At 48.8% G+C, this 24,261-nt stretch overlaps 1 protein-coding gene and 2 long non-coding RNA genes across 7 annotated transcripts in view; 2 read left to right on the forward strand and 1 right to left on the reverse strand.

Moving 5' to 3' along the window:
• Window positions 1-61: 61 nt before the first annotated feature.
• On the forward strand, window positions 62-3,775 carry LOC132662063 (uncharacterized). Its single transcript, XR_009602497.3, has 4 exons — window positions 62-396; window positions 2,166-2,307; window positions 2,698-2,858; window positions 3,589-3,775. It is a non-coding gene; the product is annotated as an uncharacterized LOC132662063 (long non-coding RNA).
• On the reverse strand, window positions 782-23,217 carry LOC132662062 (uncharacterized). The gene is made up of 5 exons (XR_009602495.2): window positions 23,102-23,217; window positions 20,617-20,804; window positions 12,886-12,945; window positions 11,623-11,718; window positions 782-876 (listed from the first exon to the last, which is right to left on the reverse strand). It is a non-coding gene; the product is annotated as an uncharacterized LOC132662062 (long non-coding RNA).
• SPTBN2 (spectrin beta, non-erythrocytic 2) overlaps window positions 13,629-24,261 on the forward strand; it is a 39,815-nt gene continuing 29,182 nt past the window's right edge. The window contains exons 1-2 of one of the 5 annotated variants that reach the window (XM_060607351.3): window positions 13,629-14,104; window positions 20,889-21,067. In XM_060607351.3, coding sequence (XP_060463334.1) covers window positions 20,911-21,067 — 157 coding nt within the window. In that variant the 5' untranslated portion in view covers window positions 13,629-14,104; window positions 20,889-20,910. Of the gene's footprint in view, window positions 14,105-14,609; window positions 14,774-14,848; window positions 14,966-20,888; window positions 21,068-23,249; window positions 23,554-24,261 lie in introns of those variants that run through there. The other 4 variants (XM_060607352.3, XM_078433713.2, XM_060607349.3 and 1 more) reach the window with 4 other exon arrangements.

Genomic DNA, 24,261 nt, shown 5'->3' on the forward strand with positions numbered 1-24,261 from the left:
GCCCACCGGCCCCCGCGCTTGCGCACTTTGCGCCGCGCCGCCCCCAGGCCGCGAGCCGCCGGGGCTTGCCAGGAGCGGTGGGGCGGTGCCGGCAGCCGCGAGGGCCCGTGGGCGGACGGGTGGGCCCGCCGCCGAGGTGGGGAGAGCCGCGGGCCGCCACTGAGGCTGGAGGTGAGCCGGAATGAGGCCAGACCGCGACTCTCCTTCCTCCCGAAGGAAACTTTCCCACGGTTCCGCCGAGGTGCAGTCCTCAGCCGGGAGAAGCTGCTGGTGCCCGGTGCGGGATCTCCAAGTTGATTCTTGACTCTCAAGCAGCCTCACCTGTGGGGGCCATCCCACATGCCCTAGGCCAACCTCTGGTTCCCAGATTTACCAAATAAAAATACAGGATGGCAGGTAAAATTGAATTTCAGATTAAAAAAAAAAATATTTTTTTTAGGCATACGTATATCTCATGCAATATTTGGGACATACATATTATAAAAAATTATTCATCTAAAATTAAAAACTGGGCGCCTTGTATTTTATCTGGCAGCCTACCCCAAACCTGTCCCCAGCTTCATCCCCAGGTGCCTGGCCAGCCCCAGACAGGACCTGGAAGGCACCCCCCCCCCCCCCCCCCACCGCCGCCGCCGCCAGGAAATAGGCTCCTCCCCACGTTCGGCTCTACACTAAATATGCCAACTGCAGGAGCCTGGCTGGCTTTCTGGGCTCCAGCTGACAGGACAAGCTCTGGGGTTTTCATGGAGTGTTGCCAGCCGGAAGGAAGGTATTACTCCAGACTCCAGCTACTGGACTTCGGGCTGGTTCAGGGAGGGACGTGATGAGAGGGGCTTGAGCCCAAACTGATGATCTGGCAGCTAGTTCCTCAGGCAGCTGAAAGGAAACAGGTGAGAGAGATTCCTATGTGGCAAAGAGTTGCCCAAGGAGAAGGGTGGGACAGGGTGTTGGCTGCTTTCCTTCAGGGAAAATTCTTCCACTCCAGCTCCAAGAAGCTAGGATTGGACAGAACAGATGGGGGAGTTGGCAGAGTGCCCATCCAGTACACAGCCTTGGTGCTACTCCAAAGAACATGTCTGCTGAGACCTGAATCATAGCCTTGGCCAGTCCAGGGTCAGCGCTGTTGACCACCCTCCCCATCTCAGTTGCTCACAGGTGGACCTACTGGAGAGAGATGGGTTTTATTTCTGGAAAATTCATCATAAAACCATCTCAGACTTGGGGCAGTTCAGTCAGAGGAGCCTGCAACTCTTGATCTCGGGGGCATATGTTCGAACCCCAGGCTGGAAGTAGATATTACTGAAAAATAAAATCTAAAACAAAACCAAAAAAAACTATCTCAGACTTGATAAGAGAGCTGGCGTTCGGGGAATCATTGGAGTCCGCCTCTCCGCTTCACTCCCTTCTCTCTCAGGTGTTCCCTTTTAGGCAGAGGCGTTGTCGGGGGAAGGGAACTAACATTGATTGAATGCATGTTGTCTGATACCACTGGCTCTTTACACAAGTTTTTTCGCCCTCGCGAGTATCTTGCAAGGTACTTATTACCTTTACCATATTTACTATCCATCAGTGGGGAACCAAGGCCCTGAGGATGGCTCTCTAAAATATTTCCTATAGAGAGTTCTGGCTCAGCAGGAAATGCCCCACCTGGAAAGTGGCATTGGAAATGAAGGGTGTAGGAACAGTTACCCATGTAGATGTACTTCAGATGAGTTGGTCATCCTGGCTTCCAGCCCTTGGCCTTGGAGTGAGCATCAGGGATAAACATGCAGGGAACACCCAACACCATCCTAGAGTTAGGGAGGCCTGACAGAGGTAGCCAGGGACATAGCCACCTGCTATACTGGAGGTAGGCAGAAGTAAGGAAAGGAGTCTTTGATATGAGGGCCTGCCAGCAAGTCTTCCATAGCATAAACCCTTGTAGTTAGGTAAGGTTTGATGCAGGCTTGACATTTGGTGGGCATCTGCTCTGGGCTAAGCGGTCTTAACTTTTTCTAATTTATCTTATGTAATCCTCCCAACATTGTATGGAAGGTGTTATCATTGCTTTATAAAAGATGAAGATGAGGTTCCAAAAAGAGGTTGTATGACAGTGAGTTGTAAATGGTGGGGCCAGAATCTGAAACAAACAAAATTTCTTAACACCACTTTCTACTCCCCTACAGCTACCCAGTGCATCTCCCATCTGGATGTGACTGTCTCAAAGTCCTGTAGCATGGGAACATTGACATTACTGTGAAAAAGCCAATACCACTCAAAAACAAAGGAGCCAATCAACTCAGATGGCCTCGTCTCCCACAAACTAAGGTTTGAATGAGCCACAGCTCCCAACCCTTCTCTAACCCATCAATGTGTGCTTAGGGTCTAGTAACTAACATACTATTGGACTCCACATTATTAAAATGGTTTTTACCCAGACCCCATCCTCACAGCAATAGAATGTCAGAGCCAGAACGGACTGCAGAGGTTGTCAATTATTTTCAATAGCTGAAGAAATTTGAGGCCCAAAGAAATGAAATGACCTGGCCAACATTAAGGTCACTTTTGTCAACCAGGTCAACCAAGGAGCTTTTGGATGCTGCTCTGGACATTTTTAGCCCTGGTGTTCAGGGTCTTATTATCAATGTCTTCAGGGGTCCAGTTATCCCCAGTCTTAGTGGCATATTAATTCTGCTTGCATTCCTTCCCCCACCTCAGGATTTAGATTACTGTTGCAAGTCTGCTTTGGACATTCTGTTTATTCTGAGAAGAAATACCCTGTCTGGATAGAAGAGACCCCATCTAAAGAGCCCCGGACTGATTCTGACCCAAACCCAAGGGTTTAAGTGGAACCAAAACATCCGAAGGAATGCTGCCAGGTGAACGGTGACATTTTAGGAACTGTTGAGCTTTCTTTCCCTTTTGAATGTGCCCTCTCTGTGTATATCATTCCTAGACCTCTTAGGTCTACCTCGTTCTCAGGCTCCCCTAGAGCATTCAAAGGCCCTGAAGAGATTGACCAAAGGAACTTAAGTGGGAAATATCCCTGAGGTACCCCTTATTAGGTTGATGCAAAACTACATCCATTTGAGAATTTTTCTTTCCCCCTGGGAAACTAGTAAAAGAGGCTGTTTCCCATACATGCATCAGGAAAGGGTTAACCGTTTCTCTCGGGTCCTGAGCCAAGTCTGTCCCCTACCAGTTCCCATAACCGGGTTTCCTGAAATGGAGCAGGTCCCAGGTGCCTCTCCACTAATCACATCCTTGGAAATGGGGCCAGGAAGCTCAGATTAGCTCATCCCTTCACCTTCTTGAGGCCTTCTCCACCTGGAGCACAGAATCTGGGGCAGCTTCTCTACTCACCTCCCTCTGCTTCCCTAGCCAGGGTCAGACAGGGATGTTCTCACGGAGGTATGTTAGGTTGTGGGGGCACTAGAGGCCACAGTGGTGCTAACTCTTGTGCCAATTCTTGGACTACAGCATTTGTCCTTCCTCGTTCTAATACTTATGGGCAAAGGAAAGATTCTCCCCCAAGACAATACTAGAGTTTGTATAACTAGAGTATTTTTTCTTCACCCCTTTTCTCTGTTTTCTTCCTCTACTTCTTAGAATGACTGACTATGATACCAGATAGCTTCCTGTTTTTCCTGGCTGACAATCCTCCTGTGTACAGAGTCTGATTCCTCATCCATCAGTAGCAGGTTCTGGGGCCAACCCAGGAGATTTCATTCCTTCCCTCTTAGTGTCTAATTTCGACTCTTCCTTGATAACCAATAAAATCTGTATCACAAAGCTTGTTCTCTCTAATTGGCTTTTTAACTTTCTCTCTAGGCAGGTCTGGATTTGTCCCACTAGCTGATGTCCACTGTAAGGGAGGTATTCTTTGTGCCATAGAAGCCTTGGAAATGGAAACAGCAGTGCAATCTGGTCACACATGACCGAGTAAACCTATTGATCCAAAGGCCAAATGATCAATTTTGTTTGAAAGACAAGTAGGCTAACTGGGAAAAAAAGATTCTTCTTCTAGGAGCCCCATTCAAGAGCACACTGGCTCCACATGTTTAGTCTTGGTTCTGTCTTTGTATAACTATAGTACTCGAAGGACTTGACCAGGGATGTTGGTGTAGGGAGTCTTTAAAGCTAGTAATATGGAGCCTTGGTGGAGTTGATTCTCCACTGATCTCTAAAGTTGACTTGATTTCATCCATTCTAGCTTTAAGGCCACTACTATCTTCTGGTTCTGCAACTTCCATTCTCATCAGCTAAAAAGAAGCTATGGGATCAAAAGTCTAAAGGGTGAGGATATCTGAAATTTTTCCTATTTTACCACTCACTTTCAGTGTTATGTTTCAGTTTTCCTCAACTAAAATAGGAAAATTATCCCAGGAATATAGTTAAAATAACATCTGTGAGACAATTTGAGAGTCTTAGAATCTTTTTTTTTTCAAGATTTTTTTTTATTTTTAAGTAATTATACCCAACATGGGGTTCGAACTTATAACCCCAAGGTCGACAGTTGCATGCTCTACCTGAGCCAGCCAGGCGCCCCTAGAATCTTTAAATTAGAGGAAATCTTAGAAGTCATTTAACCTGGTATTTCCCAACCAGAGGAATAATTTTTTTTTTCCCAATTCATTTCCTTTATCCCCAACCCTCCTCCTGAAAAGCCTCTCTCTTCCTTCTTCCTCAACCCCTCCTGGTATCCAAGGTAGAGAACTGATCTAGTTTGCACAATATATTTCATGTGCTTAGGGTTGTGAAACAGTGCCCTAATTCAGCTCCCTATTTCATGCAATAGTCATTCCAACAGTCCCAACAAGTTGATATCTCGCTTTTACTTGAGTAACTCATGTTGGGAAAGTTGCCACCTCAGGCAACCCATTCCAGTTTTGGACAGCAGTGGTTTGTCAGGGAGTTTTTCATTATTTGAACTGGAACTCCCCCACTGTATCTTCCACCCGTTGGTCCCAGCTCTGCCCTTTGAAACCACAGGGAAGTCGTCTAATCCCTTTATAAAGGGCAGAAGGGAATACCCAGGATTGTTATTGTTAACCTGTCACAGTAGTTCATACCTGACCTGAATGATTGTATTACAGATGTCCTGTGCTTTGTACACTAGCTATGTTCCTAACACATTGTGTAAATCTAGTTGTGTGTGAATCAAATCATTTCAGACACACTGAGACGTTGACTGTCTAAAAGAAATCCTGTTACCTGTCCTTTCATAAACTGAAGAACTTTGTTATAATGCAAAGAACCTCCCCATTAAACTTTTCTGCAAATCTAGATTTTTCATACATCATGTTTTACTTAAGGCAAGATTTGCCTGCATACAAAACACGCAAAACAATGACAACAGCAACAGCTGACATTTCACTGAGCCCTTATCTGCACCTGACATGCATTATTTAATTTCTCACCACCACTCCTTGAAAATGGTCCCCTATTTACAGATGAGGAAACCAAGGCTTAAAGAAGTTAAATAACTTATCCAAGGTTACACAATTAGAAAGTGATGGGCCAGGATTCCAACAAGGTCTAGGACTCCAGAATCTTGTGTCTTAACCACCAGGAAGTTTCAGATGCCAATAATAATTGAAATAACTGGCTACTTAGCTGTGTACCTCAGCACAAGTAAATCAGGCTGCAATACAGAAAACTGACCTAATATTGTTGCAGGTTAAAAGATGTTCGCTAAATCGACTCATTTTTGGGTTCTGGCACCCAAAATCCACTCTTTGTAGGTTTCCTGCACAACTCACATTTTTCAGTGCAATTTGATCAAGGAGCTCCAAAGACTTCCCTTCAGCTGTTAGTATGAAGCAGATGCTGCCAAAATTTATTTCAGGCAGAAGGGTGTGATCAGACACTTTTTCACAGGATTTGTGTATTCCCAGGGGTATGTGGCATAAGCTTCTTAAAAGAAAGAAGTGGTTCATTATTGACAGGGACAATCAAAAGTATTGGCACCCTGGTTGATCCCAGTCTGCTCCCAGATGGGTTGAAATCGTTCAAATGTGTTTTTAGGTCCTGTTTTTAATGGTGTTTAGGTTTGCAAGATAAAAATAATTTGGGAGGGATGGTCCATAAATAAAGTGCTGTTTTGAATTCAAACTGGACAAAGATAAATGGATGTAATAGTCCTGTGTCTTCAAGTCAGTTCCAGTTTCTCCGATTTTCGTCAACAACAGCGAGCACTCACAACATTGCTCAGCTCAGAGCACACCCCTCAGGGCTCCTAGAATCTCAGACTTTTCTACACTAAATAAGGGAACTCTGGGTAGTACTCTTCTGTCCTCTGTGCACCTCCCCCCACCCTCCCCAGCATCAGAATGCCCCGTTTGACGTGAGACTTTATCTTGGCTCATCTGCAGACTTTTGCTTTCAAGTACATGATCATTCTTTGCAAATCTCATCCCTAGCAGATATTACACAGGCCTCCTGGTCCACAGCCATCAGGAATCAGGTCAGTCCTTGCAAGGCACCAGAACTCTCCTTGCAAGTCTACCTTTCTGACCTTTACTTTGTACACCAGGCTTGTTTATAACCTCAAGTCATAGACCCAGGTGAAGAAATACACAATTTTCTTTATCTCTTAACCTAGCTCTTCAGCCCCCATTTCCACTAATGGCAGAAAACTAATGAACTTTGCCAATTCCAGACAACTCAATCATTTCAAGTTTTAAACTCAGTCTCTCAGGAGTCTCCTTCCTTCTCGTCACAATGTGCTAGTTGGGGGTTTACATATCATTCTGACATCAGGGAAGGGCACCAAGGTCAGGTGCCATCTTCTGTTCCTCTTGCCTTACTTGGTCTTGGTCATTGGACTCTATCACCACTGCATCTGCTGCAGAGTTCCCTGGTGGGTGGCACCTGCAGCCTTGATATAGAAAGACACAGTGTCTGCTTCACAAGGAGCTCGGTGGCTCCCATCTCAGCTCTTCCTGGTACTACTGAGCCTCCATCTGGCTCCTGGCATGGGTCATGCAGCCCTCAGGCTCTACTGTGGGCTTCATCCCTGCCCCCCCCCTCCGCCCACTCCATAGCAATCCCCACGGGCACCCAGCTCTCAGCTCACCTTCACACTCCTCTCGGGAGCTGGGCACCAAGGCACTTTTCAGATCTCCTCCAAATGTCAAGGAGCCAAGTAGACTTGGCTTAGGGAGTGAGAAGGTTGTGGGTAGTGAGGAAATGTGACTTATCTCAGCCCTGCTTTGCCTACACGGGTGACAATGCCATTTCTACTCTGTGGCAGTTGTCCCTTGGTAACACAGGGGGCTTTGAAATGCTGTGTCTCCTCAGAGTTCTAGGAATGGAATGAAGCATAAGCCTCATCTGTCTACTGTTGTTTGGTGGTGAGCACAGAAAACAGAGCCCAAGGTGCATCTAAACCCTCTTTCCTCTTTTCTCAGTCTTTTCCAATTCTGCTCCAGGCTCAGAAAGGATTATACTTCTGTGTGGAGGGGAAACCCCCAGGCCCTTTGCATTTCAACAGTTAATGGCATAAACTCTAAGTTTTAGGTTTATCAAGTTCTGTCTCTTAATGTTTAAAAAAAAACCTGTGAAGGAAAAAAAAAAAAAATCCCTCTCAAGGACCCAGCCCTTACAATTTAAAAACTGGAGCCTCCGAGAGTATCTCCTCTGCAACACAGGAAACAACAGGAGTTGGCAAGGATGTGGAGAAAGGAGAACACTCTTACATTGTTGGTGGCAATGCAAACTGGTGCAGCCACTGTGGAAAACGATACAGAGATTCCTCAGAAAGTTAAAAATAGAACTACCCTTCGACCCAGCAATTGCACTACTAGGTATTTACCCAAAGGATACGGAAATACTTATTCAAAGGGAAAACATGCACCCCAATGATAAATTTATAGCAGCATTATCCACAATAGCCAAATTATGGAAATGATTTCACTCATAGTTGGAATTTAAGAAACAAAACAAATGGGGGCGCCCGGGTGGCTCAGTTGGTTAGGCGTCCAACTTTGGCTCAGGTCACGATCTCACAGTTTGTGAGTTCAAGCCCTGCCTCGGGCTCTGTGCTGACAGCTCAGGGCCTGGATCCTGCTTTGGATTCTCTGTCTCCTTCTCTCTCTGCCTCTCCCCCACTTGTGCTCTGTCTCTCTGTGTCTCTGAAAAATAAATAAATGTAAAAAAAAAAAAAATTAAAAAAAAAAAAAGAAAACAAATGAACATGGGGAGGGGAAAGAGAGGTAAACCAAGAAATTGACTCTTAACTATAGAGAACAAACTGATGGTTATAGGAGGAGAAGTGGACAGGGCATAGGTTAAATGGGTGATGGGGATTATGATGAGCACTGGGTATTGTATGTAAGTGTTGAATCACTAAATTCTACACCCAAAACTAGTATTACACTGTATGTTAACTAACTGGAATTTAAATAAAAACTTGGAGGAAAAAGAAAAAGAACATCTCCTCCGGGATAGATTTGAAAAGATCTAGTTAAGAATTCAAAAGCCCAAGACTTTGACTCTGATCTTTCTGTATCATCCCTGTGCAGAGGATGCTGCATCTAGAAAGCCTTGCTGCTGCTTAATGATGGGAAATAAATTCAGGGTAAAAGAAACGGAAAATGCATTGCTTGATATGAAAACATCTAGTTTTATCTTTTTATAACAAGGAATCACCTTCTCTTCCAAAATCTTTTCTGTCACTCATTAATATATTGCACAAATATATACATGTCTGCTCTAGTAGGGAAAGACTAGGAACTGGATGTGCTCTCTACTTTCACAGAGTTCACGATCTAAGAGGGAACACAACCAATGGGCAGTGACCATCCCATAGAGTGCCGTCTGAAGGCCCCTGTGTCAGACTTGGAGACCCTGGGAGGTTTTCTGGAGGAAATGACAGCTAGATTTAGACCTAAAGAGTAAATCCTCGGTGAATGGAAAAGGAAAAGTTTCCAACCAAATCTAATACCATGTTCAAAATCCTACAAATGCTGGAAAAACTCCCAACAGATTCCTTATGTCTAGGAGTGTCAAGTGAGGAGTGGTGAGCAAAGGGGACTGGAGAGGTAAGCAAGGTGTGTAAACTCTGTTAAGAATTCTGGACTTTATCCCAAAGGCTTTGGGGAGCCACTGAAGGGTTTTCAGCAGAGGAGTGATCTGTCAGATTGTTGTATTAAAAAGATGCTCTGGAGGCGCCTGGGTGGCTGTCGGTTAAGCGTCGGACTTAGGCTCAGCTCATGGTCTCACGGTTTATGAGTTTGAGCCCCACTTCAGGCTCTGTGCTGACAGCTCAGCCTGCCTCTCTCTCTCTTTCTCTCTCTCTCTCCCTCTCTCTCTCTGCCGCTCCCCCGCTCACTCTCTCCCTTTCTCTCTCTCTCTCTCTCAAAAATAAATAAAAACATTAAAAATAAAAAATAAAAGACTGGCTACAGAGTGGTAGATAAGGTGGCCCAGGAAGAACACATAGAATGAGAAAAGGGCCTAGAAGAAAACAACACAATTAAGTGACAAGCAGAAAGGAACTCACAAAAGAAAAACGGGAGAGACTACAGGGGTTGAAGGAAAACCAGGAGTGGGGCAATCCTAAACCAAAGGAAGAAAATTTCAAGAAGCAGGCATAATGAGAGTCAACCACTGCCAAGAGGAACAGTAAGAAAGCAATTGGAAATTAACATCAGATTTAGCAAGTGGATTACTGAGGACCTTGTTTGAAAGCAGCTGCAGAGGAATAGAAATTATATTGCGTTGGACTAAATCAATTGCCTCAGCACTCATTGTCTCCTTCACTCACAATCTGTCTCTGCACTCATGTCTTCCAACTGTGTATAAGTCTAGATCTCCACTTTGAGCCTCATAACAATCAACTACTCAGTATGTCCACTTGATTGTTTCAAAGGTATCTCAAACCCAGCAGGTTCCAAGACCTACACTCTCCCCACCCAAACCTGGTCTTCCTCCAGTGTGCCTCATCTCAGCAAATGGTACCTTTGGTCTTCCAGCTGCACAATCCTCCCACAACAAACCCTTTCCTCACCCTGTATCTAACCCATTGTCCCATCTTGTCAATTCTTTCTACCTATGTGTTCCTCTATCTCCACTGCCAACATTCAAGTTCAAGCTACCATCTTCTGTCTCATCTAAACCACAGTGGTAGCCTCCTCATTGGTTTCTCACATCAACTTGCACACCCCTCCAACCCATTCCCCACACAGCACCTGGAGTAATCTTTTTATATTTCTTTAAATGTTTATTTATTTTTGAGAGAGAGAGAGAGAGAGAGAGAGGATGAGCAGAGGAGGGGAAAAGAGAGAAGGAGACAGAGAATCCAAAGTGGGCTCTGTGCTGGCAGCAGAGAGCCTGATGCAGGGCTCAAACTCACAAACCATGAGACCATGACCTGAGCCAAAGTTGGAGGCTTAACCATCTGAGCCACCCAAGTGCCCTGGAGTAATCTTTTTAAAAACATAGTTGATCATTTCACTTTTTTGCTTCAAATCCTTCAATAATTTTTTCCAGGGCTCCAAAGGTGAAAAACAAAATTCTATAAATGACCTAGAAAGCCCTGCACGATCTAGCCCTTGCCTATTTTCCCAGCCAGCATTCACCACACATTCCCTCTTGCCCACCGTTTTCCCTCCCTTCTCTCCGTTTCTCATGTGCACCATGAGTCCTGCTGCTTCAGGCCTGGTGTCCACACACCGTGTCTCTGTAGCTAAGAACATGGTTCAAGTGTCAGACATCTGGGTTGAAAATCCCAGCTCTACCCCAGCCTGGTTAAATGACCCTGGGCAAGGCACTTCGTCTCTCAATGTCTCCATTTTCTCTTCTGTGAAATGAGGTTAATACTTACTTGTCAGAGTTTTTACAAGAATGAAATGAAATGATATGTGGAAAGTGCTACAAATACAGTCCCCAATTAGTGTTAGTTACCACTACTTGTTATCTCCCATTCTCAGCCTGGTTACCACTTCTCATATTTCAGATCTCAGCTCAAATGATCTGAGGGAGGTCTCCCTTGACACCCTCTCTCCAGCCAGGTTATGACTCTCTGTTAAATTCTCACCTAGCATCCTGAACTTTTAATTCATTATACTTTGTGATTATATATCTGAGCAGTTATTTTATTAATGTCTGTCAACCCTACCAGAATATAAGCTCCAAGAAGATAGAAATATCCCATTTTACTCATCATTAGATCCCCACATCCCAGCACAGTATCTGGCACATAAGCTAGATACTTTGTTTGTTTATTTTGAAAGAGAGAGAGAGCACGCGCACACGCAAATGGGGGAAGGGCAGAGAGAGAGGGAGAAAGAATCCCAAGCAGGCTCCACACTATCGTGCAGAGCCCGATGCAGGGCTCAATGCGGGACTCAAACTCAGGAACTGTAAGATCATGACCTGAGCTGAAATCAAGAGTTGGATACTTAACTGACTGAGCCACCCAGGTGCCCCACACCAGATGGTTTTTAAATAAATGTTTGATTAAAGGGGAAGCAAGGTAGTGGAGCCAATGTGTTCAAATCATTCAAGAAGATTGTGATCATAAAAAGTAAGGGCAAGACATGGAGGAGGACCAGGGTTTGTCACTTACTTTTTTAAGCTGGCAGATACTTGAGCATGTTCAAATGCTAATGGGAAGGAGCGAGAAGAGAGGGAACTTACCAGAATGACTGGGAGCCATGAGACTGCAGGAGGGGATGGCACTTAGTGCAGGAGCCAGAAGAATCATTCTCAGATAGGAAAGACACGTCTTCCATGCTACAGGAATGAAAGAAGAAAATTCAGCTACATCTGTAGACTTGGTGGCAGGAAGTGCTACCAAGACCTTTCTATGAATTTTGGTAACACAAGCAGCAAATCTGGATTCTCCAAAAAGCTCAGCATACTTGGTGGATTTCATTCCATGCACTTTTGCAACTCATGTAAAAAGGAAGCAGGTGGGTTTGTTTTTTTTTTTCTTCATCAATGACTACACTGATACACTACAGAGCAAAATGACAAGTCTCCAAAGCAACTGAGACCAGCGATCTCAGCGTTCTCTTTATTGAGCATGCTTCCTCAATATTGGGAAACAGTATGGGAAAATGATAATGTTATAAAATAATAATGGCTGACACTGGTTGAGGGCTACTATGTGCCAGGTGCTATTCTAGTACTTTATCTACAATAACTCATCTGATCCCCACCTTATGATACCATTCTGCAGGTAAGGAAACTGAATTCCAGAGAGGGTAAGTAACTTGCCCAAGGTCATCAGCAAGTAGGTGACAAGACTACTTTCAAACCCAAAGTCTGACTCCAAAATTGATGCTTTTTTTTTTTTTTTTTTTTGAGAAAGAGAGCAGAGGAGGGGGCAGAGGGGGAGAGAGAGAGAATCTTAAGCAGGCTCCATGCTCGGCACAGAGCCCAATGAGGGGCTTGATCCCATGGCCTCGGGATCATGACCTGAGCTGAAATCAAGAGTCAGATGCTCAACCCACTGAGTCACTCAGGCACCCCAAAAATTGATGCTTTTAACCACTCTACTCTCACTAGCAGAAGGGAAAGAACATACTAGGAATCAGAAACTCTGATGTCTCCACCATGAACTAACTCTGAACTTGGGCATTCATTTGCTCATCAACAAAATGAGAATGATAGTGTTTACCTTTACAATGCTTTTTAAAAGATTATGAAATGCTGAAAATGGGAAATACTATACAAAAGATCTTATGAGTATACTGATCATAAGACCTAATATCCTTGTCTTCTAATTGGGTCACAAGCCAATAGCTGTTGTTGAGACCCTTGGTTCCCATACCAGTACAGCAGCAGCAGTTTGGGTGTTCTGGTGTCTTTGGCAGATCAGCTGATTCTCATCCCATCAGCTTTAACATCCCTGGCCAGGTCTCCTTGATGACCCCTTCCCCCCGAACACACACCTACCCTTAGGAACAGTTGCAGCTTATGCTCTCACTTCTTTGATTCCATTGGCCAAAGGAGTGACTGTTAAAAAAAAATAAGCAGTAAATAGCCTGAATGGCAGCTACTCGTGAGGTACACCCCAGAAGGTCAAGTTCCACTTTGGTGGTAGAACCACTGTTCCAGTTTAGTGGTGGAATCAGACTATCAGAGCTAGAAGAGAACTTCAAGGTCATGTTTTAGTGCAACTCCCTGACACCCCTCCTTACCCATTTTATACTAGGAAAACCAAGGTCAGGTAGGCGAGGTGATACAACCAGATGGGATTGGTAGCAGCACTTTTTTGTCCTTGAAAATGTTTTCAAATAATTTTAAAGCAAATAATTTCACCTTGCCAAAATCATAATTGGAAAGTACTTCAATCACTTATAAATTTGTTTTGGTGCATGTACCTTTTCAGAGAGGAGCAAAATCCTAAAATTCCATTAACCATAAATAAATAAAACCTTAAACCCAATAACTCATGTGAAGTCCATGCTTCCCATTGCCCTTACTTGGTCATTTCAGGCATTTCCCAGGTGGAAACAGGCCCACATCTTCAGAGACAGCATAATCTGACAGTTAAATTCTCATTGCTCTGCACAAAGTCCAATCTATTATTACTAGTTCATCTCTGAGCTTAGTTTCCTAGTCTGGAAGAACAGTACCCACCTCCTAGAGCTGGAGTGTGGGATGGGGGTGGGGGGGGGGTGTCACATGAGATAATGCACTCTATAACCAGCTAGCACTCTATAACTTTATTATTATTTGAGCATAATTCTTTTCTCTCTCAAGCAGATAGTTCACCTTGCTTAATGACCTTAGACCTTCGACCACTCAAATGCTACTAAACCAAGGAGAAACCCAGCTGTGCCAGGCCTAGAAATGTCCATCCCCACCCCCACTCCCTTTTAAGACAGTGAGTAGGCCGGAATTCTCCTGGTTGATAAATGAGAGGAGCCGAGAAGGAGCAGAGAGAAGCTGCAGTGATGACTATTCTGAGAATCTGATCTGCGAGCAGGCGAATCTCCACCACATACACCATGGAGACGCTTTGGGAAAGAGAGCCGGCCTACCTGCCCGAAGAAGGATGCTCGAGAAAGGGGATGGACGACAGAATTGCTTAAAGGGAGATGAACTGGAGGTGCCCAAAGAGGAAAATTTGAAAAGGAAAACAGAGGCTGAATTTTGGGAAACCTGAGCGGTGAGTGTCATTAAAGGAAGGATTGCGTGTCTCGGGGAGACAGATTTTGGAGGAAACGAGGAGTAGGGACAAAGGTGGGGGTCCTCGAGCTGCGGAGCCCGAGCCGCGCAAGCTGTGGGGGATCTCCAGATGGCCCAGCGGTGACCGGAAGCCGACATTATGGGGGGCACCCACAGGGAAGGTGGCGGGGTCGGGAGCCGGCCGCACAGAAGCCGCCGCGTTCGCCCCGGGGAAGGTCAGCGACCCGCGGCCAGGGGACTGTGCGGAGAACTCAGAGGGGCCGCGGTTGCCATGGCGCCGGGCGGGGAGGGGGTGATTCGGGCCCCGCCCCGAGCCCCGCGGGGCCGCCGGCTCCAGATGGTCCCGGGCCTCCCGCGGGAGCCGGCGGCCTGCGGCAGGGGGAGGCTATTGTCCTCCTTCCGCGGCGCCGCAGTCCCGCCGCTCGCGCCCGCGCGCCGCCACGCGCCCCGCCGCCGCCGGCCCCGCGCGCCCCCCGCGCCGCTCGCGCCCGGTGACAGCGCCCGCCGCCGCTCGCCGTGCGCCCCGCCGCCGTCCGGCCACCCGCCGCCGCCCGCAACCGCCCCTCGCGGCCGGGCTGCGGGCGCGGCGACGACCGGTGCGCCCCCGCCCGCCGCGCTCCCGCCTGCCCCGCCGGCGCTCCGCACCGAGGTAGGTGCCGGCGCCCGGGCCCGCTTTGTCCCGGCGGCGGGGCGGCGCGCTTTGTGCAGCCGCGTGCGGGCGGCGGGGTTGGGGTCGGGGTCGGGGCCGGCCAGGGAAGTCCGGGAGGGAGGATGCGGCGCCTGGCCCTCGCTGCCGCCGGGTCCCGGGGACTGGATGGAGAGTCATGTGCCAGCCACCCAGGTACCGGGGGTGAGGGTTAAGGCGTGGGGAACGCGGGCCTTTCCGGAGCGGAGGGAAGAGTCTTGCAAGAGTTGGGACTGACAAACGCGTTGAGGGATCGGGTCCGCTGGGCTGCGAGCGTCTGACAGCGCTGGCTGTTCCCGTAGCCGAGGCTCCTCCGCCGACCGGCCGGCGCTGATCCAGGTGCTGCGGACACGCTCTGCCGTCTGTGCCCGGCGTGTGCGAGCGGCCGGCTCCCTCTCGGGAGCTTGTTGGGGGCTTCTCTCTGGAGCCGAAGGGGCTCCTCCTCGCCTCTTCGGTAGCTAGCTCCATGCCCTCCTTTATGCTTCCTCACAGTGTGTGCGAGAGGGGACACGGCTGGCTGTAGTGACCAGAACACTGGCAGAGGGGAAATGAAGCCCCTTCGGGCGGTGGGGAAGGAGCGGTGTAAGGTGTTTCTGTGGCCGGGACATCCAGAGGGCTGAGAGTCCACCCCGCACAGAACTCCTGGGCAAGGCCTCCTCCCTGGGGTGTTCCAACTCCAGCATTTACTGTCCACTCTGGGACCGAACGACCCCATGGCGTTGCATGCTCGTCCGCGCTGCAGGCTGGCCCCTTTCCTAACCTGCTGCATGTTGTCTCGTGGGTTTTTTCTCAGCTGCCCTCCTCCTCTCTCTGGAGCAGACACGATTCCAGCGCTGGAGAGGCTGTTGGTTCAGGCAGGCATGGGCAGGGTATCCACAAACCAGTTTTCCTTGAAGGTGAAGAGGGCAGAGTGAGTTCCAAATATGTGTCTTGGCTTTGGGTGCTGGGCAACCTCTTGGCCAATTCAGAAGAGGAAAGGATTAGAGAGGAAAAAGTTAATATGGATCTTAGTCCCTTGGAGAAACTGATGTAACCCATCAGTTACCGCTTGGGGAAGGGGCACAGCAAGGGAGTGAAAATTAGTCTGAATAATCCTACCCTGAGTGGAGGATTCTAAAGAAAATCAAAAATTCAGTGCCATTCTTCAGCCCAGTCCCTAAGTTCCTTGGAGGAGAGTCCCTGTGTTTCACCAGAAATACAGCCTTGAGGGAAATGGGTTAGAGGTTTGTTTCTCCACAGGGGTCTGTGATTGCCCTGAGTGCATCTTCCTTTTGCCCTCCTAGGAGCCCTAACTTTATTTGTGATCTCTTTTTCCTTTTATGTCTCTGCCGGTCCACTCGTGCTTTGAGTCAAATAAGATTTTTACATGGCCAAGGTCCCTATTTCTTCTCATTTATTATTCATCTTGCTGTCATTTGTTCAACTCTGCTACCCCACCCCAGCATCTCCAGCGTCCTTCTACAGCACATGTGTGATTCGCCTGTGTTGGGGCATCAGCTCTATTTGTGTCATTAGATCTAGAGTCCACTCCATCTTACTTCCTCTCTCATCTCCTGAGGCTTCTGGCTCTTTGTGGATCTTGGGGTTTCTCAGGGAAATTATATTTGCGTTTAGCATTGGGTAGAGCCTAAAGCCACCCAGAAGCTAACCTCAGGTCACACTCACCCCTGAAACTTTGTGTCTCTTCAGTCCTCCTAGCCTCCCCTAACCAACAGTGGCCCTTGAAGTGTGGTCCCCGAACTAGTACTTTAGTATCAGCTGGGAACAGGTTAGAAATGCACATTTCTGGGCCCCACCCCAGATCAACTGAATCAGAAACCCTGGGGGTGGGGGGACAGGGCCCAGTGGTCTGTGTTTTAATAGCCCTCCAGGGTCACTGGAATTCATGCAAGTCTGAGAATCCCTGATCCTGAACTGTAGAGCTTAACCCTGAGAGTACTCCAGCAGAAGGTCTTCTCCAATCCCATCTTTGCTTGAGTTTTTCTCCAGCTCTAAGAAAGACATTAATTTGCTGGTAAAAAAAAAAAAAAAAAAAAAAAAAAAAAAAAAAAAAAAGGAAAGAAAGAAAGAAAGAAAGAAACAAGAAAAAAAGAATTATGGTCGAGTCATTCACTATTTCTTTACCGAATACCTATTGTACTGAGCTTGGAAAGGACAAAACATGAGTAGAACACAGCCCTTGTCCTCAATGGGTTAAATGTGGAGCAAGCAGAGAGACACATAAACAACTAAGTGTAATACAATGTGATGAAAGCAATGATAGCTTCATGCTGAAGTTCTGTGGGAGCAGCAGAGGAGGGAACCATCAACTCTTTCTCCGAGGGAGGTAAAGAATTAATCAGGAGCAGGATGTGGCCAGAGGAGGAATTAGGGTATAAGACAGGCTCTAGCCGGGGGACAGGATTTCTAGTTTTGCATGCCAGCTAAAACAGGAGGGAAGGGGAAGGGGCGGGGGGGGGGGGGGTGTCTGCCCCTGAGGATCACCACGCGGCTGAACAAAATCTGCATCCAGCAATGCTTGGGTGGAGAATTGAGTAGGACCACAAGCTTGCAGCTGGTGGGAGTTGGCTTTATTCTAGCATGAACAATGTAAGCTACTTGGGCCTGGCCTCGAGGTCAGTGGCTAAGAATAAGGTGCTGGTGAAACTGTAATCTGGATTAGCTGCTGTACCGTCCTATTGCCAGAGTTCAGGAATCCATGAGGAGAATACAGAGAGACAGGGGGGCATGGGGCTGGTGGACAGGCTGACTCTGGAAATGTGAGTATGGAGACCCAGATCATAGGTGAGGAATAAGATACTCAGTGAAAAGAAACCAGAGCGGGATCTATGTGAAGAAACTCAAATAGAAAACTATAGGAATCTAGAGATGGGGGTAGGGAACAGAGAACACAGGGTATTGTCCAAAAGGCCAGGAGACTGCAGAGCCCAAAAACCGTAAACCAAAACTCAGAGGCCCTCGGAACCACTGTGCTGAACAACACCAGAGAGCACCATTCACATCCAAGTCCATGGGAACAAGTTCCTTGGAATGCCAACATGAAGCCCTATAAGGATCTGTGATCTAAGGACATCTGTGTCATCTTCGTTCCTTATCTATATGACAGCATCCCTGGAAACTCAGGACACAAAGCATGTATGCCAAATTTTGATTTGGTCAAAGGAGCATTTAAGTGACTGAGTTTTTATTTGAGAAGAAGGAGAAGTTCCAAATCCATACTTTCCCCCTCAAATTATAGGATTCCATGGAAAGGCTCTAACAGCCAGACTTTGCTGGGCGGTCTGGATCCCATGCCTGGGTCCCTTAGGAGGACCAAGTTGGATTACCAAAAGGAAGCCAGAGTAATACATGTTTAGGTTTTGTACAGTTTGGGGGCCCCAGGGACACACAGTGGTTTGGAGACAGGATCAGACAGTCTGTTTCTTTTAAGTGTCTGTTCTTTGTGGAGCACAAAGATATAAAGCAGGATTTGAAAACCTCAGAGGTCTTCAGGGCCCAGGCAGCTAACAAAAATACATGACGTAGCTGGAAAGGAGACAAAAGGGAATGGTGGGGCCTGTAGAGAACTGGAAAGTACCTTCACGCCCACCTAAAGGAATTCAAAATCAGTCATGTGTATATATATATATATATATATATATATATATATATATATATATATTTATTTAATTTTATTTATTTAAGTAATCTCTATACCCAACATGGGGCTTGAACTCATGACCCTGGGATCAAGAGTCACATGCTCTTCCGGCTGAGCCAGCCTAGCGCACCCAAAATCAGTTATTTGTAAACAGCTTATTGGACATAGACCTGGGGGCTGGCTGTAGTAGGTTTGTGACTCCTGATAAAAGGAAAAGGGTCATGGAAACTGAAGGTTAGAGGGCATTGCATGTACGAGTTTTTGTGGGGAGGTCTATACAGGGAGAGTATGAGTGCTTGAAATGTCAATCCCAGAGCTAAGTGTGAGCATGGCTACCGGCAAGGAAGCCTTAATCTGAAAAGCAGAGAGAATGGAATTAGTACTGGTCCTGGGGCTTGAGCTGCTTCCCTGTTCCAGTGCCTGCCAGTATTAGGTGACTCTGGTTCAGGTCACACCTTGCCCACAGCACTCTTTACTCAGGGTGACTCAACTCTGCCCTAGAATTTATTTTTATATAAATATTTACAGAGCAAATTCAAAGAATCTGTTGGGGATTAGGAGAAATGATGGATTTTAAGTGAGAAAGTTGTCCCAGGCTAGTGGAAATTAAGCTCTCTTGCCTATTACAGGGAATGAAAAACCCAGTCGAGGAACCTTAGACCTTAGCTCCCTCATACCTCATTAATGCTACTCCCAAGGAAATCCTTGTGCCTGCTTTCTCTTGCACGGAAAGGGGAGGGGCAGACAATCCTGGCTTCATGTGGTCAGGTTCAGGTTCAGCTTCATAGAACCAGTTAATGACAGAAGCCAAGTCCTGCCTTTGTGTGCCCAGGGGAACACACCAACCTATCTACCCACAACTCACCCCGCATCTCTTCTTCCTTCCCCCAAACCGCACATGAGGCTCTCCTGACTTCCTTTCCAGAGTCAGAGACTGCCAAGATCAAGCCTCGACTCTAGGAAGTAGTGCTAAAGGGTTAAAATGTGTTTGTGTTTGAGAGGTACTAGGAAAAATAGAAATGCAGAATTGGGGGTTCTAATAAAGTTACAGACCCAGCCCCCTCCATTCCCTTGAACGGCTGCTGAATTACCCGAGAACTTTGGACGGTAATGGTTTTTTTTTTTAATCCCTAGCAGCTAATCTGAAACTCATTTGTTAGTTTTGAGAAGGACAGAGTTTGTTTGCATAGCGTAGAATCGCAAGGAGTGCTGGCAACCATATGTGGTCCTAATTTCCCTAGCTTGGGCCCTAAAAGGGAGCCACAAGTGCTGATCTCTCCCATGGAACTCTGAAGGGCTCCAGTAAGTTCAAAGAACGTGTAAATGTTGTTATTAAGAGCTTGTTCCCCGAAGTGAGAAAGAACCTCTCTTTATTTTTTTTTTTTTAATTTTTTTTTTCAACGTTTTTTTTTTTATTTATTTTTGGGACAGAGAGAGACAGAGCATGAACGGGGGAGGGGCAGAGAGAGAGGGAGACACAGAATCGGAAACAGGCTCCAGGCTCCGAGCCATCAGCCCAGAGCCTGACGCGGGGCTCGAACTCACGGACCGCGAGATCGTGACCTGGCTGAAGTCGGACGCTTAACCAACCGCGCCACCCAGGCGCCCCAAGAACCTCTCTTTAAAACCCAGCTCTGCTCCTTCCAGCTGTGTGACCTTGAACCATGACTTAACTTTCACAGTGCAGCTTCTATGAATGGGGATGACAATGAACCCCTGCCCCATGGGGGTTTTGATGAGATGATGCATGTAAATAGCAGGGACACATATCACAGCTGACACTTATCCAGCACCTATTAGGTATTTCCTGTACAAACAAAAGGAAACAAAGGGGAGAGAGCCATACTGTGTCCTCCTCTGAACTCCTGGACACTTTGTCTGTACTTACCTAACAGTGCATCACGGTCTTCCTGGTGTATCATAAATGTGTCTTAGCTCAAGAGCAGGATTAGGGTCTTTTCAAATTACCTACTGGGTACAGGAGGCCATCTTATGTGGAGTGGGAGCTCAGAACAGTTTGCGGAATCAAGGAATCAAAGAACTCCAGTTTATACTCATTATTGCCCATGGGGTCCCATGCCTGCTCCCTTTGTTACCCTGGTTTGCACATTGCTGTGCTGAGCCATGCTATTAGCCATGGCTGCTTCCAGTCCCCAGCTTTGCGCACCTGTCCCTCTCTGGCCTGAGCCTCTGGAGCCCTTCCTCTCTGTTGCACCACTCTGGGACACTCCTGCCTTCGTGTTTCACTCCTGTCCTTCTGCTTCCCCACCATGGCTCCCCCTCTTCCACCGGGGCTGATTTTCATTGACAGAGAAATCAACCACAGCCTTCGGCCCTCAGGACAGCAGAGCAGATCTAGGGCAAGAGAAGAGAGGACATGGTGAGTACTGGGCTCAGTGGTCCTGAGATGCCCCTCACCAACCACGTTCCCCCTTGCAGGAGCAGGAGGCCACCTACCACCATGAGCAGCACCCTGTCACCCACAGACTTCGACAGCTTGGAGATCCAGGGCCAGTACAGTGACATCAACAACCGCTGGGACCTGCCTGACTCGGACTGGGACAATGACAGCAGCTCAGCCCGCCTCTTTGAGAGGTCTCGCATTAAGGCCCTGGCAGGTGAGGCCAGGGGAGATGCTGAGGAGGCTGGGGAGAGAAGCTTGTCAGGAAGAGTCCTTTAACCTTATGGGAAGACCAACTTTCTTTCTAAGCTGCTACACAAGAGTAGGAAATCCAGATCACCCCCATCAAGCCTCTGGGCCCAACTTAGCACCGAGAGCAAACATCATACAATCCAGAATGTTCCCCAGCTTCCCTTCCCCCAGGCACAGGACTCAATTCTCTTCCTCTCTGTCCCTGAGTCATGGTTCCTAGCTCTTTTTCACTTACTCCTGCCATCTCCACCCACCCATCTCCCTTAACTTTCATCCCCTTGTTGTGTCTTCCTTGGTCTTCACTGTCACCTCTCACACCTGTTCTCCCTCCCAGTCCATTATCCTCCCCTCTCCCTCCCCGCCTGTTCCTTCCACCTGCCGCCTGTTCCTCCCATTGTTTCATCTACCTGTTCCCTGAAGCAGGTTCCCTCCTCCCGCTGCTGGTTTCTGCAGCTGCCCATTCTCCCGGGTCTGCTCTCTACCCACCAAGGCCTCTGCCCTCCCCTAAGGCTTGGGCTCTTCCCTCAGCTTCTCGGAGCTAGCGAGCGCAAACAAACCCGTCGGACGGGCCTCCCTGCGTTCCTGGAGGAGTTGTCATGGCAACAAGAGTGCAGCTGCCACCTGACACCACCAGGGGCTGGCGTGGGGCTGAGTCACCCACACACCCTAAGGCCACCCACCCCGTCTGGTTTCCCTCCTTCATCCCACCCTTGTCTCTTCCACCCACCTGCTGGCCTCCCAGCCCAGTGCGGTGGGAGAGGCCGCAACTATTATTCCCCCCTCAGAGGCAGTGCTCCCAGCACGAGTGGGTGGCCTCCTGGAAGAAGGGAGACACTGAGGGGGTGGTTCCCAAACCGGGCTGCAGTTTTTACAGGATCACCCAGGGACATTTTTACAAATACAGGTTCCCAAGCCCCTCCCCTTCGTAGACACATTGAATTAGGATCTTTGAACATACGGTCCAGAAATCAGGATTTTTAAAAAGCTCTCCAGGTAACTCTTTTCAGGCAGCCCAGTATCCATCTGAGGACCCTTGGGTGATGGCTTTAGCTCTGGGGATCCCTCATCATTTTCTCCTGGACCTCACTGCCTTTCTGGTTGGGTCTTCAGGCTGGCTTATGAAATACACCTATCAGTGTTTCTATAGATGAGAACAGTGGGTTACGGACAATGTCACCTCTTTGAGGAAAAGTTTCCCTGGTACCCTGGTTTTGGATGCACGTTGCCTCTAGAACTGTCATGATGTCGGTGTGCACATGTCTTGTGCCACCCAGGACTGTTTCAATGTCCGTGCACATGACACATGATACCCAGGACCATCACCATGTTCACGCACACATGCCACCCGAGCTGTCATTTTTCCACCACCAAACCGGGCTCTCCCGAAGAGGCATCTCAGTATGGGCTTAGCCTAGCACTGCAGCTTGCACCTACTGGTGCAAATAAATACGGGATGAATGGAGACAGGAGAGAGGCAAGAGTAGGCTGTAAGGGGCAGGCGCTGAAGCCCAGAGAAAGGAAGGAAGAAGATCTGGCAGCCGTCCCTTTGGTGCTGCGCACTGGGGGCCTGGAATGGCCTGGCTGAGGAGGGCCTGGTGGGCCTAGCGGAAGGGAAGAGCCAGAACTGGAAGTGGTGACAAACAAGTAGGGAAGACACCAACACCTATTTCACAGATAAGGGGACTTGAGCAACCGCCTAAGCACAGAGCCTGGCACCTACTGAGCTGGTTTTGCCTCTTGGAGGATTTCTCTTTCTCTGCTCTGGGAGTTGGCGATTAAAGCTCATGTCCAGAAGGGGACTTCCCAGAGTCGCCCCAAGAGGGGCCAGCCTTGTTACACCTGCAAACCTTCGGGGGCCCACGCTGAGGCAGCCAGGGCGGTGGAGGGGGGGGGGGGGGGCGGGGGGTTGCTGAGGGCAGTTCCCCGCTCGCCCCGCAGGGCCCGGCCCGCCACAGCCGGCCGCGCTCCGCCTCCCGCCCCTCCCCCGGCACCGTCCGACCTGTTTGTCGGGAGCGGCCTCTGTCTCCTCTCGCTCGCAGCCAGGTCTGCTCCGTCGACTTGCCCCGGAGCTCAGGCGCCCAGACGGCCGGAACACCGTTTCCCCCGCTCGGCGACACGTTCACCACCTTTGAGCCAACTCCCTGACGGGAGCCCAGGCGCTCGGGGACCCCGGGTTCCGGGGGCGGGGGAAGGGAGCGGACCGGTGGCGCCCCGCGCGGCGCGGGCAGGGCATGGGCGCAGGGCCCTGGGCCGCGTGAGGGGCAGCGGGCGGCATGAATGGGAACGGAGTGAGCAGGGCGCACGGGCCCGGCCTGAACGGGGCGGGCGACTTTTACTATGAGGCCGTGGAAGGGGCGCAGAGCCCCGGGGGCCTCCTGCTGTCGCCAGCCGCCTTCATCAACCCCGCTCAGTACGCCAGCGTGCTGGAAGGCCGCTTCAAACAGCTTCAAGGTGAGCTGCCGGGCTGGGGGGCACCGGGCGGGAGCAGCGGAGCAAAGCCCGAGTGGGACATGGTCCGTGCTCAGCCGACGATGTGTCGGGGGAGTAATTACAAGAGCCCACGAAAAACTTGGTACTGACAAAGTGGGGAAAGGCTTGGACGCCCTGGAAGAAGGGACAGTGAGCGTGGCGGCAGCGCACAGGAGGGCACCCAGGCAGTCCGCTGTGGCTGCTGAGGGTTTGGAGGTGAAGCACCTGCCAGGATAGCTGGAAGGAGAGAGGGTGGTGAGCGGGAAGGCTGAGCCACCTAGGGCTTGTCCCTGTTGCCCTGGGTTTCTGAGTGGGTGTCCCAAGGTGTGTGAGGGAGTGCGTCAGACAGGCTCAGGTATATTCTGAGCAGGCATGTGTTCATCCTGGCATCAATATTTCAGTGTATTTTTGGAACCCACTGTGTTTTGGGGTGTCCGTGGGTGTTGTGGGCACCTTGTGAAATTCTGCTTTGCCTCTGGTTCTTGGCTTTGCCCAGTTTTCTCCTAGCTGCCACTGTTTTCACGTCTTCCTCTCTTACCCTACCTGTGGGCCAAAATGGCCTCACCCCAGTGCACCTGGCATCAGGGCAGTCTCCACAGATCCAATAACGGCTGATGATCTGGGCAATCCCCAGCTCAGAAGGGGCCTGTGGACCCTGAAAGGAGGCCCACAGAGCAGGGGCCCATGGGT

This window comes from Panthera onca, chromosome D1 (assembly GCF_046562875.1).
Source record: "Panthera onca isolate mPanOnc1 chromosome D1, mPanOnc1 haplotype 2, whole genome shotgun sequence".
NCBI lineage: Eukaryota > Metazoa > Chordata > Mammalia > Carnivora > Felidae > Panthera > Panthera onca.